This window comes from Nerophis ophidion, linkage group LG11, assembly GCF_033978795.1.
Source record: "Nerophis ophidion isolate RoL-2023_Sa linkage group LG11, RoL_Noph_v1.0, whole genome shotgun sequence".
NCBI classification, from domain to species: domain Eukaryota; kingdom Metazoa; phylum Chordata; class Actinopteri; order Syngnathiformes; family Syngnathidae; genus Nerophis; species Nerophis ophidion.
In genome coordinates, this window is record NC_084621.1 from 50763792 (window position 1) to 50781978 (window position 18187).

At 39.2% G+C, this 18187-nt stretch overlaps 1 protein-coding gene across 1 annotated transcript in view; it reads right to left on the reverse strand.

Annotated features, from left to right (window-relative positions):
• dnah5 (dynein, axonemal, heavy chain 5) overlaps positions 1-18187 on the reverse strand; it is a 240506-nt gene that overhangs the window by 48979 nt on the left and 173340 nt on the right. Inside the window, exons 75-77 of the mRNA XM_061914766.1 lie at positions 13330-13434; positions 12883-13021; positions 6255-6369 (exon numbers count right to left, since the gene is read on the reverse strand). Coding sequence (XP_061770750.1) covers positions 6255-6369; positions 12883-13021; positions 13330-13434 — 359 coding nt within the window. The remainder of the gene's footprint in view (positions 1-6254; positions 6370-12882; positions 13022-13329; positions 13435-18187) is intronic.

An 18187-nucleotide genomic window follows, 5' to 3' on the forward strand; every position in this document is an offset into this window, starting at 1 on the left:
AGTACAAATCCCGTTTCCATATGAGTTGGAAAATTGTGTTAGATGTAAATATAGACGAAATACTTTGATTTGCAAATCCTTGTCAACCCATATTCAGTTGAATATGCTAGCAAGACAACATATTTGATGTTCAAACTGATAAAAAAAAATATTTTTGCAAATAATCATTAAATTTAGAATTTGATGCCAGCAACACGTGACAAAGAAGTTGGGAAAGGTGGAAATAAATACTGATAAAGTTGAGAAAATCTCTTCAAACACTTATTTGGAACATCCCACAGTTGTGCAGGCTAATTGGGAACAGGTGGGTGCCATGATTGTGTATAAAAGCAGCTTCCATGAAATGCTAAGTAATTCACAAACAAGGATGGGGCGAGGGTCAACAGTTTGTAAGCAAATTGTCGAACAATTTTAGAAAAACATTTCTCAACGAGCTATTGCAAGAAATGTAGGGATTTTACCATCTACAGTCTTTAAAATCATCAAAGGGTTCATAGAATCTGGAGAAATCACTGCACGTAAGCGATGATATTATAGACCGTTGATCCCTTAGGCGGTACTGCATCAAAAACAGACATCAGTGTGTAAAGGATATCACCACATGGGCTCAGGAACACTTCATAAAACCACTGTCAGTAACTACAGTTGGTTGCTACATCTGTAAGTTCAAGTTTAACCTCTGCTATGCAAAGCAAAACCCATTTATCAACAACACCAAGGAACGCCGCTGGCTTCGCGGGGCCTGAGCTCATCTAAGATGGACTGAAGCAAAGTGGAAAGGTGTTCTGTGGTCTGAAGTGCCCACATTTCAAATTATATTTGGAAACTGTGACCGTGTTGTCCTCCGGAACAAAGAGGAAAATAACTATCCGGATTGTTATAGGCGCAAAGTTCAAAAGCCAGCATCTGTAATGGTATGTAAATTACCCAAGGCATGGGTAATTTACACATCTGTGAAGGCAACATTAATGCTGAATGGTCCATACAGGTTTTGGAGCAACATATGTTGTCATCCAAGCAACATTATCATGGACGCCCCTGCTTATTTCAGCAAGACAATGCCAAGCCACGTGTTACAACATCGTGGTTTCGTAGTAAAAGAGAGCGGGTACTTTCCTGGCCCGCCTGCAGTCCACACCTGTCTCCCATCAAAAATGTGTGGCGCATTATGAAGCGTAAAATACGACAGCGGAGACCCCGGACTGTTGAACGACTGAACCTCTACATAAAACAAGAATGGGAAAGAATTCCACTTTCAAAGTTTCAACAATTAGTTTCCTCAGTTCCCAAACGTTTGTTGAGTGTTGATTAAAAGAAAAGGTGATGTAACACAGTGGTGAACATGCCCTTTCCCAACTACTTTGGCACGTGTTGCAGCCATGAAATTCTAAGTTAATTATTATTTGCCAAAAAAAAAAAGTTTATGAGTTTGAACACCAAATATCTTGTCTTGATAGTGCATTCAATTAAATATGGGTTGAAAAGGATTTGCAAATCATTGTATTTTGTTTATATTTACATTTAACACAATTTCCCAACTCATATGGAAATGGGGTTGGTAAATTTTCACCTCGTTATGTAATCATCTTCCACATTTTGCAATAAAATGAATAAAACTTTTACAGTATGGAGGGGATTCAGATGGGCCCATTCTGCGCAGTTTACTTGACACATAAAATATGACGAACTGGGGGGTTGTACTATCCACTTTAGCTGCCAGATCGCAGGAGACTTTTGAATAGCTTAAAAGGTGTTTTGTGGCCATTCTAACTTTGACCACAGCGTGAGTTGCAATGTAAAAAGGCGCTTTCCAAAATTGTCAAGCAGAATGCATTGCAAAATGTTAATTTCACTGGAGAGCCATATGAATCCCTTCCCGACTGTACATACAGTAGGTATTACGGATATAACAAGGTATTACAAAGTGTGGGTGCTGCACTTGTTTTCGAGTACAAATGTAACAATTTGGTGCATTATGTAATAAGCGATGACATTTGATACCTTCATAAGAAAACTATCACAACAACTCAAAAGATTTAACCGTATCCACTTGGGATCCATTGCACCGGTCACCTGGGGGGTCTTTTCCAAGGTTTCTCATTGTGCCAATTCGGTTGAGTTTTATCTTGCCCTGATGTGGGATCTGGATGTCTTTGTGGCTTGTTAAGCCCTTTGAGACATTCGTGATTAAGGGCTATATAAGTCAACTTTGATTGATTGATTGATTTAGAATTCATTTTTAAGACTCTAGTAAGGGAATCATTTGAAAAATGGGCACTGGAAATTGGTTCTGAACAAGAACGGGTTTTCGATTCCCATCCCTTACCTAACGACTCCTGCTGCCTGGAGTGACGTCAGACAGCAAAATGGTGCCCATAGGCTCTGGCTAAAATGTCTTTGGAGGACTGACCTCTACAGAAATCCCAACAAACATACCAACAGAAATGTAAGAACAGGCCAAAATGAATGTTTGTATTCTGACACCGAAACCGGAAATAGCGATTGAAAGACAGGACCGTGGATTGGCCTGTAAGAAAAAATACTGTACTATAGTGTTGTATGGTGTGTGATCAAATTCTTATTTGCCTCCACTTTTATGTGATATGTGCATAGAAATGTGTAGAAATGTCTAAAATCATTTTGTGTTGGGCTCTCAAGACATTTTAGCCAGGCACATAAGTACCGTCGTAGCCATCCCTGCTTTTACTTGGAAAATAAAAATTTAAAAGTGTAAGAATATGAAAAAACGGTCTGTTTTCTCAATTTCCTTTTACGAGGGATTTAAATTGTTGCTAAATAAAGTATACAATGAAAATAATTTTTTAAAAGGTTGTTATTGCTCTTTTACACCAAAAAAAGAACATTAAGTTTTATGTATTTAAAAATGAATTTGTTGATTTTAGAATAAAAAACAGATGGTTGTTAAGTACCCGAATCAGATCATTGTTGTTTGAAAATGAAAATTGGTAATTAAAACAATAAGTAGAAAACTATTTTGTCTATTTCCCCTTTAAGGTTTGTACAAATGGGGGATTCCACACGCGCCGTGTATCTTTTCAGTATCCTTGACTTTGAGCGACCCGGAACAACAACAGAAAAAGACAAAAAACATTCAAACAGTTGTTACAAACTTAGTACATAACGCAGCAGCAATATCAAAACAGAATATTATTTTGGTCCTATTTCTGCCTATAAAATGTTCCAGCTCATCTAAAAACATACAGTATCTTCTCTCTCCCAAGCCTGGTTGCACCGGTTTTCCCGCCAATTTCTAAATCTTATTTTTCTCCTCCATTAAAATAAGTTTTCTTTATTAAAGTCTATGGCCGGTCAATGTTTGTCTTTTTCTGTTGTTGCATTCGTCTAAACTTTGAACGGGAAATAGTGACAAGTTTTCCATGCTTCTTAATACCCAATTTCGATTTCTTAACATTATTGAAACCCAATAATGGATATTGATCTGTTTTCTGTTTTTGTTTTTTTAATTATTATAAAACCAAAAAAACCGTAACAATTATATTATTATCTCGGATTATTTTTGTATTTAAAAACAAAAAACGGATAGCTGCAAAAGTACACAAGTGCACATTATCGAGACAGTAACTATTGCACACACTGTGGATTTAAAAGCATCTACAGATAAAAACCTGGTCAATTTCCTGACTTAATGCAGAATGTTTCCAACAAAATGAAGTGAAAGGACGAAGGCTTTTATTGCTCAGCTATGTCTGAACGCAAGGCACAGAGAGCAACAGCTGATTGTTTAAAGAAATGGACTATGAGTCAACAGTTCCCCTGTAGTTTAGAAAGGCAATAGTCCAAGCAGAGTCTTGTAAATAAAAGTGTGCCAATGTACCTGCCTCCTAGTCTTCATCAGGACTATGGAAGTGTTATTGCACCGCAATTATTTGCAAACGAGTATCTTAATCTGCATGCGCGTAATCCAATTCAGTCAAAAACAAAGTACGGCGGGTCTTAGCGTCTTTCTTTTATGCACCTCAGTTGCACGTTGTTTCTGCTTGGTTTAAATTGCGTGGTGCCTTCCGTGGTTGGTAAATGTAGGCACACCTTAGATACGCACACACAGATTGTACTACACGCATACATTTATCAATGCGCGCACAAAAGTTGTGTTACACGCTCAAATCTCACAAGGCAGACGTGTCACAGAAGTCACGTGTAAGTAGACAGCCTATCGAGGGTTATTTCTAATTAGGGACGGATAGACAACTTAAAAGACATGTGCGGATCGGAATACACACAAGATTGATACACAGACACAAAATTTTGTATAAACACACACAAATTGGAGTAAACGTGCATAGAGTGAGATACACGTTTGCAAATGATTTTGCTAGAATAATACTTCCACACAGGACCTCCTGCGATGGTGAGTGTCGCCAATATGAGCTAGTACCACTCATAAGCGTTATGATCTGTGGCCCGAATCATGTTTTTGTTATGTTCAGTTATTTTTGGACTCCTCAGTTCCTGTTTTGTGCACCTCTGGGTTTGTTTTGGTTTCTATGGGGATTAATTTGGGTTCATCTGCCTCTGGTTTGTGGTCTGCACGCTCACCTGCAGTCGACCACTTATCAGAGAGCTATGTATAGAGCTATTTATTCACCTCTCTCGCCACACTCGTCCTGGCTTCTTTGTTTGCTTCATGCAACAGTTACCTTTGTAGTTCTTGTCTACGAGTTTATGCTTCCTCTGCTAAGAGTAACCTTGTCTTCCCACGTTTTCCTTCTGCATGTTTTGTGTTTTTGGTACGTTTAATTTTGAAGATTAAATTATGTTCCTACCATGTTCTGACTCCTGTCCGGAGTCGTCCATCTGCATCCCGAGGGAAAGAACCCCGTCGTAACATTCAGCCTCTTTTATATAACAAGTCTCCTATTGGCACTTAAAATAGTTTTCTACTTGCACCTGAGCGTAATAAAGGTTATTGGAGCGTACAGGAGTGCTATAAATCGATGTTCTGATTGTATCTGAACGAGTACTTACCAAATCGTCTTCCGAGGGAAAATTAAACCACTAATATCACGAGCAGCTACAAGTAGGCAATCACAGCAATCGCAGGGCAGTGTGAACGAGGCATTAGAAAAGCATGATACACAACATCTACCATTTTAAGACACGAAGACAAAGATTTCATGTAATCCAGTACAGCTGAAACAGTTGCAGAGACAAGTCATTGTTTTACTTCAAAAGAAAAACACAACTTGATATGGAATAAAAACAAGTTTCAGTTTCTTCGCAAGTGTTGGTGAAAAGTGAGGGAGTCATCAATTAAGAAGCCCATCCATCCATCCATCCATCCATTTTCTACCGCTTATTCCCTTTCGGGATCGCGGGGGGCACTGGCGCCTATCTCAGCTACAATCGGGCGGAAGGCGGGGTACACCCTGGACAAGTCGCCACCTCATCACAGGGCAAGCCATAGTATTTATTTTTATGTACCAACTCTATAATATTCCCTTCAAGAGTGCACACTGCGCGAATAGTTTAGAGCTCATTGTTACAGTTTGAAAACAATGACAATTCAACTCTTTAAACTAGGAATAATTGTTGTAGTAAAAGTAATTGTGTTTTTGATTGAATGGAATAATGATCTTGTTATATATACATGTGTGTTATAAAATTCAACTTTGGAATTATTGTCAATAGTTATCGCATACTGCCATTAGATGAAATCCCATGCATTATTGCATTCTATGTGTTTATAATATATGTCATCTTGTATCTTGGATACATTTGCATTTATATTGTATGGTACTGTAAATTTTCCTCAAGGCACTTCCGGCACAGTATATATTCAAACAGAGAGCAATTACTGTGAGGAACGTTTGAACACATGGTCAAATATTGCAGACATGGTGAGAAAGCAGAATCTAGAGGATTTGGGACTGGTCGCTGATTAGAATAGTCAGTTTGGAATAGACTTGAATGCTAATGAATGAGCTGTGTAATCATGCGGCTATTTTTGGAAACCACATGTTCAAAAGACTGATACAGCATGGCTGGTGACTGGATTATAGACTGGCACTTTTAAATAGTGCCGTAAATTACAGCAGCAATATAGCTAACAAACCCCTCAATGAGTATATGTTAATCAAAACAAAGAGTGTGCATGGCTGCCAAATTTGCCATGGATCCCTGCAAAAAATGTCCTGCAATAAACCTAAAAAAGTGTTCACATATTTCACATCAAAGAGGGCACGGGCACTTGCCAAAATATGTTCATTTCTTACCTCACAAGAGAAAGGTCAAAAAGTCCCAGGAACTGCCTGAGGGAGGTCTGGTACATTACGTCCACCATACTCATTTCTGTGATCAGGAAGTACAAGATGCTGCCCCTGGTGGCAACTGAAAACAAACAGGATATAATGAAGCATGAATCCATTTTCTCATTGGCCTTTTTATGGAGTTTATGTTCTCGCTGCATAATTCATGTACAAGCTCTAAATTTCCTTTAAAGTCACAGCACCCATGGATACCACGTCGTCTCAGGCCTCCCCCTCTAAACTGTCTGAAGGGCATTGGGTACCAAGTCCAAAAAAAATCCAACCCTGCATCAACACAGATACATATCGCAGAGCTGTGATTGGTCGGCCTTTGTCTAGCTCCTCTTTTTTCACTATGTTGCTTTTCCTGGGCAAATTTTCGATTACCTGAAACCAAAGGTTTAAGAGCAACGTGTATAATGAATGTGACAGATGTTCCCCAAGCAAATGGGGGTGGGGAATGTATTTTAAATATGTTTGTTATGGTAAAATTGACATTCATAAAAGTTAATGTAAAATAAGTATAGTCGTGAAAGTTGAATGATCAGGTTGCTTGAATCCAGTGGCGGGCTGCGCGTTTCCCACCTAGGCCTTTAGTGATCTCCGACTTCAATGGTTACTTCTCAAAATACCATAATTAATGTCACCACATGACCGTTGCTGGAGAAATACTATACAGGAACACAGTTACACCCAACTGTGCATTGAAACACATCAACAGTATGCAAAACGGGTTGTTTTCTGGCGCATTTAGAAATAAATTATAACGCAACAGCCATTAAAACATATACCGCACATTTATCTGCTTGGCTTATGGAACTACCGGTCAATAAAGATTGATTCAAAGTACACACTTCTCACAGGTATATTAACTGCCCTGACCACATGATGGTGACAAATACACATGTAACAATGGTAATTAAATAACAAACATGACACACTTCAACAAAAAGAGGTTCCAACTTGTGGTCAGCTACTGTCAACAGCTGCTGATCTGATTGGCTATTGCAACTGTATCTCAACTATGTGTTCTCAAATTCCCCCGCTAACGGTCCGTTGAGTATCCAATCACACAACGCATAAATGTCACGTTCAATGTGAGGCCATCGAGAAAGCCATACTGACAACAACTCGTGATCTGATTGGCTATTGCAACTGTCTATCAGTGTAATTCTCCGCTCACTTACAGAGCACGGACGCCAGCATTGTTGATTCTGAAGGCCTCTGGCAGATTTCGTACAGCTTGGCATCTTAAGCTAACTGAATTGTGATTGGATGCAAACTAAAACTAAAAACAACAGCACTGGAACATGCATAATTTGACATAAAAATAATACTAATAAGTTTAGATATTTAGGGAAAGTAAATTAAAAAATATTTTTATCTTTAAAGGCCTACTGAAACCCACTACTACCGACCACGCAGTCTGATAATTTATTTATCAATGATGAACGATTAACATTACAACACATGCCAATACGGCCTTTTTAGTTTACTAAATTGCTTTTTTAAATTTCCCGGGAGTTTCTTGTTGAAAACGTCGCGGAATGATGATGTGTACGCGTGACGTCACGGACTGTAAGGAAATATTAGCGCTGTGCACACACAGCTAAAAGTCGTCTGCTTTAACCGCATAATTACACAGTATTTTGGACTTCTGTGATGCTGAATGAATCTTTTGCAATTTGTTCAATTAATAATGGAGAAGTCAAAGTAGAAAAATGGAGTTGGGAAGCTTTAGCCTTTAGCCACACAAACACACAGTGATTCCTTGTTTAAAATTCCCGGAGGTGAAGCTTTCCTATGGATCAGAGCGGTCAAGCGAACATGGATCCCGACCAAATGTCAACCAGCAGTTTTCGGTGAGTAAATTGTGGTAAAAAGTCGCCACTTACCGGAGATCAGCTGAGCTTGTGCCGTCCATACAGCTGCCGTCGACTTCCATCAGACACTGGCGTCAAGACACCCGTGGACACACCCTTCCAACTATCAATTACCATTAAATTCACTAAAACACTAGCCACACAATAGAAAGATAAGGAATTTCCCAGAATTATCCGAGTAAATGTGTCAAAAAACATCTCAATTCCTCGTCCGTCGCTATCAATATCCTGAAACACGAATCTTTCAACCTCGCTCAAATTAATGGGGAAATTGTCGTTTTCTTGGTTCGAATAGCTCTTTTTTGTTGGAGGCTCCTATTAAAACCAATGTGAATATGTGAGGAGCCCTCAACGGGTGACGTCATCGTCTGCGACTTCCGGTAAAGGCAGGGATTTTCTATTAGCGACCAAAAGTTGCGAACTTTATCGGTGATGTTCTCTAATAAATCCTTTCAGCAAAAATATGGCAATATCGCAAAATGATCAAGTATGACACATAGAATGGACCTGCTATCCCCGTTTGAATAAGAAAATCTCATTTCAGTAGGCCTTTAATTATGATCATGATTTATGGTTACGTTAGGCCAACAGAGAAGGCTTTGCTGAATCAAAGTGAGAACCTCCGAAACTACCTATACTTCCTATCAAAACTGAAAAACGGTTTATTACGCCGGATTTGCGGCAAAACCAACATTGGACACTTCACTTGACAAGGACATAATAAAGTCAGCTAAGTTCACCTTTAAGCATTCAAAGACATGACCATAATTATGGAACAAGAACGAAGCGACAGAAGAGAGGTAAAAATAAAATAAATATCTATGGCAGCATAGGAGAAAGTTATGTTATCTTTCAATGTTGCATCTCATTGCAGATAATTGTGGTGCGTTCAAAGACCTTCAATTAAAAAATTCCAACAGGTGTAGGAGACCAGATAAAAGACTTGAGGAGCAGTGTGTGTCTGTGAGTTGTAGGAGTAGTAGGTCACATGGGTGAAGGGGGTGTAGGCACAAGTGGGCGTTGTCATAATTAGGTATTTAAGGGGAGAACATACACCTGTGAGTGAGGACGGGGGCCAAAATAAATTGGGTCCCACAATATTTGTTTACCCGTTTACTCTACTATTGTATTACATTTTGTTTATCCATCCATCCATCCATTTTCTACCGCTTATTCCCTTTCGGGGTCGCGGGGGGCGCTGGCGCCTATCTCAGCTACAATCGGGTGGAAGGCGGGGTACACCCTGGACAAGTCGCCACCTCATCGCAGGGCCAACACAGATAGACAGACAACATTCACACTCACATTCACACACTAGGGCCAATTTAGTGTTGCCAATCAACCTAACCCCAGGTGCATGTCTTTGGAATTGTAAAATAATTATGATGTTCTTCTTCAAATGCACTACAAAGTCAAACTCCGTTATTCAAAGACAAAAAAAATAACGTTATTTTTTTCTTCCAGTGACCAAAACAGGGAAAGAATGTCCCAGTACTAGTTTTTATAAAAGGGTGCCATGACCTGGCATTCCAAGTCAGTGCTTGCTTAGTTTTGGGGCATTTTTTAATTTTTATCTATAAATAAATAAATAAATGATAAATGGGTTGTACTTGTATAGCGCTTTTCTACCTTCAAGGTACTCAAAGCGCTTTGACACTACTTCCACATTCACCCATTCACACACACATTCAAACACTGATGGAGGGAGCTGCCATGCAAGGCACTAACAAGCACCATCTTGCTCAAGGACACAACGGACGTGACGAGGTTGGTACTAGGTGGAGATTGAACCAGGGACCTTCGGGTTGCGCACGGCCACTCTGCCACTGCGCCACGCCGTCCCTTCGTATTTTGCGATCTTGTTCCTACTTCTTATATGGTTTGTGTTTCACCTGCTGTTAAGTATCTCGTGGGGGATTTAAAAGACACTCTTAGTAAAAGTGGGATAATTGTTGAGTTCCGAACGAACATTATCTGTTGAGTTCCTAGAAGCTTATTTTTTTATGCAAAGCTTTCCTATGCATTTTTTTCTGCTGCGCTGTATTTTGGACCTGCATTTTTTCATACACAGCTTTCCTTGTGCTTGTTTGGTGCATTTTCTGGCTGCACATTAATTATGTTTGTATTTGGACTCTTTGGTATTAAGTACTCTTCACCTATATGCTGCCATCTGTGTACTGCATTGTGGAGTCACAACTATCGCAACGACTAGCATTCAGGCCCGTTCAAAATTATTTGGGGGAAGAGGTTAGATATGTTCTAGATATGTTAATCCCATCTTTAAAAAGTTAAAAACCTAACTAAGATTGGTATATGTATTTTAAAAAGCTGGCTGCAACTATATCTGTGCTGTAGTTGTTGTTTTTTTAGTGCATGTAAACATGTAAAGTGTGTGTGGGTTTGGTTTTCAGATGGGATGAGGGCCCCTTCAGTAGTCTTGTGTATGGGGCTCCCAATTTGGGTCTACTCATCTGCAAGTGACTATGCAGTAGCATACACAGGTGTAAATGGGAGTACAAAAGCACTTTCTTTGGTCAGACCTAACATGAGCTGTGTCTCAATTCAGCGGCTGCATCACTCGCAGTGCGCATTTGTGGGTTGCTGACGTCATCCCGGTGCCTGAAGGCTGTCCCAATTCAAAAAAGTTCCAAGGGTCCTTAGAATCCCATTAGCAGCAAGTGCGCATCCGTGTACAATTCACGCCTTTTCAAATCCCGGGATCCTTTGCGCTCTCAACCCTGAAAATCTTTGTGCCCTGAGCTTTGTTCAACGTTTGGAAGTAAAGCGCAACGACTTTTGTTAGACCACAACAGGTCGCCTTATTTATGTCATACAGTATTGATGTGTAGTCAGAATAGTGAAGTATTGTAAATGTGTGCATCAATGTACCGATATTAGTCATTGCTGTTTTTTGTGTACACTTGTATGTTATTTGAAAATGTTTACTCTTATAAGTGATTGCGATCTTAACTTTTCTGTTTTTTATTTTGCTGTGCAGAGCAATCAAGTAGGACAAAGCCCTGGACGAGGCAATTTACAGGACATCAGAAATGACACAAATCACTTATATCCCAGTTTGGATGATCATTTAAAAACAAAGTATTTTTTGTAACCTGTATAAATTAATTAACTCATGTGCTGAAACTGCAGTTGTTGTGATTCATTTCCTCTGCCTTCATTGCAAATAATTGTGATAATAATAATACTAAGCTATCCCAATATTTACTATAACAAGATATAATGCAAGTCATTTGACCAGGTTAGAAAATGTCATTAATTGTGAATCACATATTAATAAAGGGGCTTCACGGTGGCAGAGGGGTTAGTGCGTCTGCCTCACAATACGAAGGTCCTGCAGTCCTGGGTTCAATCGCAGGCTCGGGATCTTTCTGTGTGGAGTTTGCATGTTCTCCCCATGAATGCGTGGGTTCCCTCCGGGTACTCCGGCTTCCTCCCACTTCCATAGACATGCACCTGGGGATAGGTTGATTGGCAACACTAAATTGGCCCTAGTGTGTGATTGTGAGTGTGAATGTTGTCTGTCTATCTGTGTTGGCCCTGCGATGAGGTGGCAACTTGTCCAGGGTGTACACCGCCTTTCGCCCGATTGTAGCTGAGATAGGCGCAGGCGCCCCCCGCGACTCCAAAAGGGAATAAGCGATAGAAAATGGATGGATGGATATTAATAAAGTCACTGCTAAATAAGGTTGTGTGGTGTGGTTAAATGGATAGACCGTGAGGACTCTTTCTGGAAATATCTACTGGATTGTCTTCACGTTTTTAAAGGTACATGTCCTACAACAACGAGCACTGACAAGCATAAAGTAAAATAAAATAAAAATGTAGGCATCTTAAAGTCAAGATCAAGATCTTAAGATCAAGATCAAGTTAACATGTACGATACATATAAGTATTGAAATTACATTTTCGGCACAGTCCCACTACAGGACCACCAACGGATCAGCCACTTACGGCACTCCTTAACTTATCATTAACTAATAATTAGGGACAAACGGTAGAAAATGAATGGATGGATAGAAATAACAGCTTCAGAATGCTTGTTAACACATGACAAATCTCCAGTACATCCATCTCCCATGATCGATCGGCTCTAACTGCAAAAAAATCTGACCCCGGTGGTGCCGGTAGTTCTTTGCCGCTTCTTCTAAAATAAGGTAAAGGCCCAAAAGAACTAAAAAAAAAAGGATGCAACATTATTCTTTTAAGTTCCTTATTATTCAACTTTGCGTGACTGAGCAGCAGATATGTGACATAAATGTAAGTGACGTCCCAATTCATATCGCTCCAACCGCTGCTGGAGGACTCGCGCCAGGACCCACACTTCATCGACCGCATGGGCTGGGTCCTTGGAAGGATGCGGCCCCTGAATTCAAACACAGCTATTGATTGATTGGCTATTGATCAGTCTTGGATGGTCCCCACCTCCTGTTCTAACACCAGCTCAATCTTGGTTGTATTTCACACATAAACATGTCATCTGCACAGCTCTGCGCCTAAGGAAGACATACTTTCCCTGCTTTGCCAAGACTAGAATAGGTAGGCCAGGGCTCCAGCTTCCCCTTGATCCTGTACAAGCTATAGAAAATGCCTTTTAAGCCGCAGGGTAACGGATCTCGATGGGCTAACTGTCGGTAACACATTCAAAGACAAGAATAGTTGCCCCTCAGGATGTAAATTCTGCTATGACCTACCGGGTCGATATTCCTCCCTGGCAGCATTGATTTGGACCTCAGTGTCAGCTGCAATCTGTAGTTTCTGATTGACCTCTTCAGCTGTGCACTTGGTGTTGGCGAGAACAGCTATCAGACTCTCATCATCCACCAGTGAGCCCTGCAAATAGAAACACAGTATTTGTGACACTCGGGAAATTGAAGCAAACATGTGCGTTTAAATGAGCTCGGAGTAGATGTTAGAGGTCAACATTTAATCATCATGCGAGCACAAAAAATGTTCATGTTTCTTTATAATTGCATCGCTCTTTGATTTCGAGTACAAAAATAAAACCCCATCAACAGCAATCACAGTCATAAACTGAATCACGCCTTGCTTTTAACCATAATGTTGGGGCAGGAAATGGTCAAAATGGCTTTTCAATTGCTGCCTAATGTTGTCAGAGGCTGGGGGGTAAAGCTCCTTGCCTGGGTGCTAGTCAGTCGGCACAAAAGGTTGTCTTCAAGCTCCTTTATCTTCCTCTTGTTTGATGTAACATCCTCCAAGAGGTCTGTCCTCTCCTTTTCCAGTTCCTGCAAGAAATAAAACACTGATAGTACATTTATACATACTGTGTAGCGCAGGCCTGGGCAATTATTTTGACTCGGGGGCCACATTTAGAGAAAAAAAAAGTGTCTGTGGGGCCGGTATATCTATTTTTAAGAACACTAATAGAAAAGCTCACAATAATGTCTTATTGACTGCCAAAAACATTATGACAGACCGCCTTAAAACACATAATGGAATTTTACATTTTTCTATGAAGGATAAAATATTGACAAAATATGAACGTCACACCCCCTTTCGATCGACACATTTTACAATCAGGTGAAATGCAACAAAAATGCAACAAACAGTAAAATATGAACGCGAAGGGTACAAAATAAAACCACCTATAATCTGATAAGTCTGATACATCACTAAGCTTTAGAACAGGGGTCACCAACCTTTTTGAAACCAAAAGCTAGTACTTGGGTACTGATTAATGCGAAGGGCTACCAGTTTGATACACACCTAAATACATTGCCAGAAATAGCCAATTTGCTCAATTTACCTTTAATAAATAAATCTATATATACATATTAAAAACAAATGGGTATTTCTGTCTGTCATTCTATCATACTTTTTTTTCCCTTTAATGGAAGTTTTTTGTAGACAATAAATGATGAAAAAAATACTTAATTGAACGGTTTAAAAGAGGAGAAAATACGAAAAAAATGAAAATAAAATTTTGAAACATAGTTTATCTTTAATTTCGACTCTTTAAAATTCAAAATTCAACCGAAAAAAATGAATAGAAAAACTAGCTAATTCGAATCTTTTTGAAAAAACTAAAAAAAATTTTATGGAACATCATTAGTAATTTTTCCTGATTAAGATTAATATTAGAATTTTGATGACATGTCTTAAATAGGTTAAAATCCAATCTGCACATTTCTAACAAAAACAAATCTTTATTTCTTCTAGATTTTCCAGAATAAAATTTTTTAAATAAATTCAAAAGACTTTAAAATAAGATTTAAATTTGATTCTACAGATTTTCTAGATTTGCCAGAATATTTTTATTTTATTTTAATCATAATAAGTTTGAAAAGATAAAATCCATCCATCCATTTTCTACCGCTTATTCCCTTTTGGGGTAGCGGGGGGCGCTGGCGCCTATCTCAGCTACAATCGGGCGGAAGGCGGGGTACACCCTGGACAAGTCGCCATCTCATCGCAGGGCCAACACAGATAGACAGACAACATTCACACTCACATTCACACACTAGGGCCAATTTAGTGTTGCCAATCAACCTATCCCCAGGTGCATGTCTTTGGAGGTGGGAGGAAGCCGGAGTACCCGGAGGGAACCGATGCATTCACGGGGAGAACATGCAAACTCCACACAGGAAGATCCCGAGCCTGGATTTGAACCCAGGACTGCAGGAACTTCGTATTGTGAGGCAGACGCACTAACCCCTCCTCCACCGTGAAGCCAAGAAGATAAAATGAAAAATTTTATTAAAATATACTTATTATTGTTTACAAAAAAAAAAAAAAATACTTGAACATTGATTTAAATTGTCAGGAAAGAAGGGCAAGGAATTTAAAAGGTAAAAAGTTATGTGTTTAAAAATCCTAAAATAATTTTTAAGGTTGTATTTTTTCTCTAAAAGTGTCTTTCTGAAAGTTATAAGAAGCAAACTAAAAAAAATAAATTGATTTATTTAAACAAGTGAAGACCAAGTCTTTAAAATATTTTCTTGGATTTTCAAATTCTATTTGAGTTTTGTCTCTCATAGAATTAAAAATGTCGAGTAAAGCGAGACCAGCTTGCTAGTAAATAGATACAATTTAAAAAATAGAGGCAGCTCACTGGTAAGTGCTGCTATTTGAGCTATTTTTAGAACAGGCCAGCGGGCTACTCATCTGGTCCTTACGGGCGACCTGGTGCCCGCGGGCACCGCGTTGGTGACCCCTGCTTTAGAACTTTGTTGTGAAAATCTCCTTCTGTGCCTGTGGAAATGCTCCCCACCCACACTGCTTGGTGCCTCGTCTGAGCTGCTGTGACTTCCAATACCATAGTAACTAATTACATGGTCATAGTAACTAATTAGATTACCATAGTAACTGGTATATCATCCAAAGGCGCAGATTCCAACCATTAGAATACTTGGCAGAGTTAGAAAACATGACTGCACATCATAATGGTAGCTACATTTTCCATCTTAAAGATCTAAAACAATTATTTGGGAATGTCGGGTGGGCCAGATTGAGAAGCTCAACGGGCCGCATGTGGCCCCCAGGCCTTAATTTGCCCAGGTCTGGTACAGCAGATGTAAGGATGTAGATGTCGCACGCATGAATGAGCTGTATACCATTAAACAAATCCATGTTATGATTTTTATTTGAGATTATTATGTCTTTTTTTAGTAGATGACGATACTGCCTAGTTGTCCTTCCATTAGTTGCTTAATGATGGCCACTCATAATTGTTCCATTCTACAGTAGGGAATGATTCATATGGCCCCGTTCCTGGGTGCATCTCACTTGAGAGGAAAGTGGGGAGGGGTTCATCATTTTGCTAAGCAGTCTGCTGAAAATTTTGAAAAGCGCCACTCAACATAGCAACTGACGCTGTGGTCAAAGTTGGAATTGCCACAAAACACATATTAAGATATTCAACACTACACTGCTGTTTAGCAGCTAAAGTGGATAGTATCCCGCCCCCTGCCTGCCCCCCCACCCAATTTGTCATGTTTCATGTGTCAGGTGAACCGCGACAAATGGGGCCATATGAATACCCTTCGTACTGTATCTTGGCATCATTGGCTTTTACTTTTACTTTACCAGCTGATGCAACATGAGATTAAACAAAAATGCAGCATATACAGCAACTGTCCATAATATATAAATTGGTATAAAAGTACAATAAAAGTATTACTTTTAGTGTGTACATTGTGTTAGAAGCCAATAAGTATACATGCAAACACTAAAGGCATGATCTATTCAGATCTAAAACACACGTGGGTGTGTTGCGGATTATCTACTATGAATGTGTGTACAATTGATAACAAGTGTAAAAGTGTTAGAATAATTATGTATATATTATCATCATAACTATATGCTTAAGGGCCATTACTATAAAGTATTGTCAATTTGTGCTGAAGCGTTTTTTCTGTATTTGTGCAGAACTAGCAATCTGAGAGATTGCTTGCCTTTCTTTCCTATGAGTGTTCCGTCCAGATTCTGCATGCTGACTGCCAAGGCCAAACATTCTGTTCTGGGACCAGCACAAGAACAGACTGGGCGATAGCACCAAGTGTCAACATATTTGCATTTTTGTATTATCATATCTTGTGTCGAGTCCACTCCCCCCTTTCCCTCAGTCACAATGATGTAATAGGGATTTCCCTAATAAATACAGGAGGCACACGGGCTTTTTTTTAGAACGTTGTTTCGGATCTGTAACTAGAGTACAGCCCAAAACACGTGTCTCCTCATGAGCTCTATTTAACTCTGTGTCTGCTTGGTTCCTTGGTTCTTGTCTGATTAATAGATGTCACCAGTGTTTGAACCTGACCAAAAGTGGTGCAGACCTCCCTATTGCATTTGTTTTATTCAGCCCCTCAAGTTATCCAGGAGTTACAAAATGATAAAATGTGTATTTTAATATAATATATGTATAATAGTTTGATTTACGACAGTCCAAATGTGTTGAAACGCACACAGACAGAATTTCCTCTCTCAATCACCTGTCATTACTGCACGACCACCTCCTTTCTCGCTGCCATTTGTGCATTACCTTACCAGTTAACACGTACGTTCCAGATGTGCGGAATGTAGATGCAAAACAGCGGCTGCAGATTATTCTCAGTCTTGATAAATCACATTGTGTGTGCTAAACGATTATTTGTACATCCTCCTAATACTATTGTGGGTTGTGTGATAATCAGTAAATATTCTGCATATACATGAACAGAGACACGCTAAATCAGGGGTCCTCATTAGGTCAATTTCCGCCGAAGTGTGTCCAGGGCCGGTGCTACAAATGCTGGGGCTTCTGAAAAATCTGTTTGGGCCCCTGTTCTGTCGAATTTGACTGCATCCTCAAAAAAACAACTGCCAGTAGCTTTGCCACGCTGTACTTGTCGACATGCTGACTGTCCAGAACAGGGGTCACCAACGCGGTGCCCGCGGGCACCAGGTAGCCCGTAAGGACCAGGTGAGTAGCCCGCTGGCCAGTTCTAAAAATAGCTCAAATAGCAGCACTTACCAGTGAGCTGCCTGTATTTTTTAAATGTTATTTATTTAATAGCAAGCTGGTCTCGCGTTGCTTGACATTTTTAATTCTAAGAGAGACAAAACTCAAATAGAATTTGAAAATCCAAGAAAAAAATTAAAGACTTGATCTTCACTCATTTAAATACATTCATTTTTTTACTTTGCTTCTTATAACTTTCAGAAAGACAATTTTATAGAAAAAATACAACCTTAAAAATTATTTTCGGATTTTTAAACACATACCTTTTTACCTTTTAAATTCCTTGCCCTTCTTTCCTGACAATTTAAATCAACGTTCAAGTTTTTTTTTTTTAATTGTAAAGAACAATAAATACATTTTAATTTAATTCTTCACTTTAACTTCACTTTAAATCTGTAGAATCAAATTTAGATCTTTTTTCAAAGTGGATTTTAACCTATTTAAAACATGTCATCAAAATTCTAAAATTAATCTTAATCAGGAAAAATTACTAATGATGTTCCATAAATTATTTTTTTTATTTTTTCAAAAAGATTGGA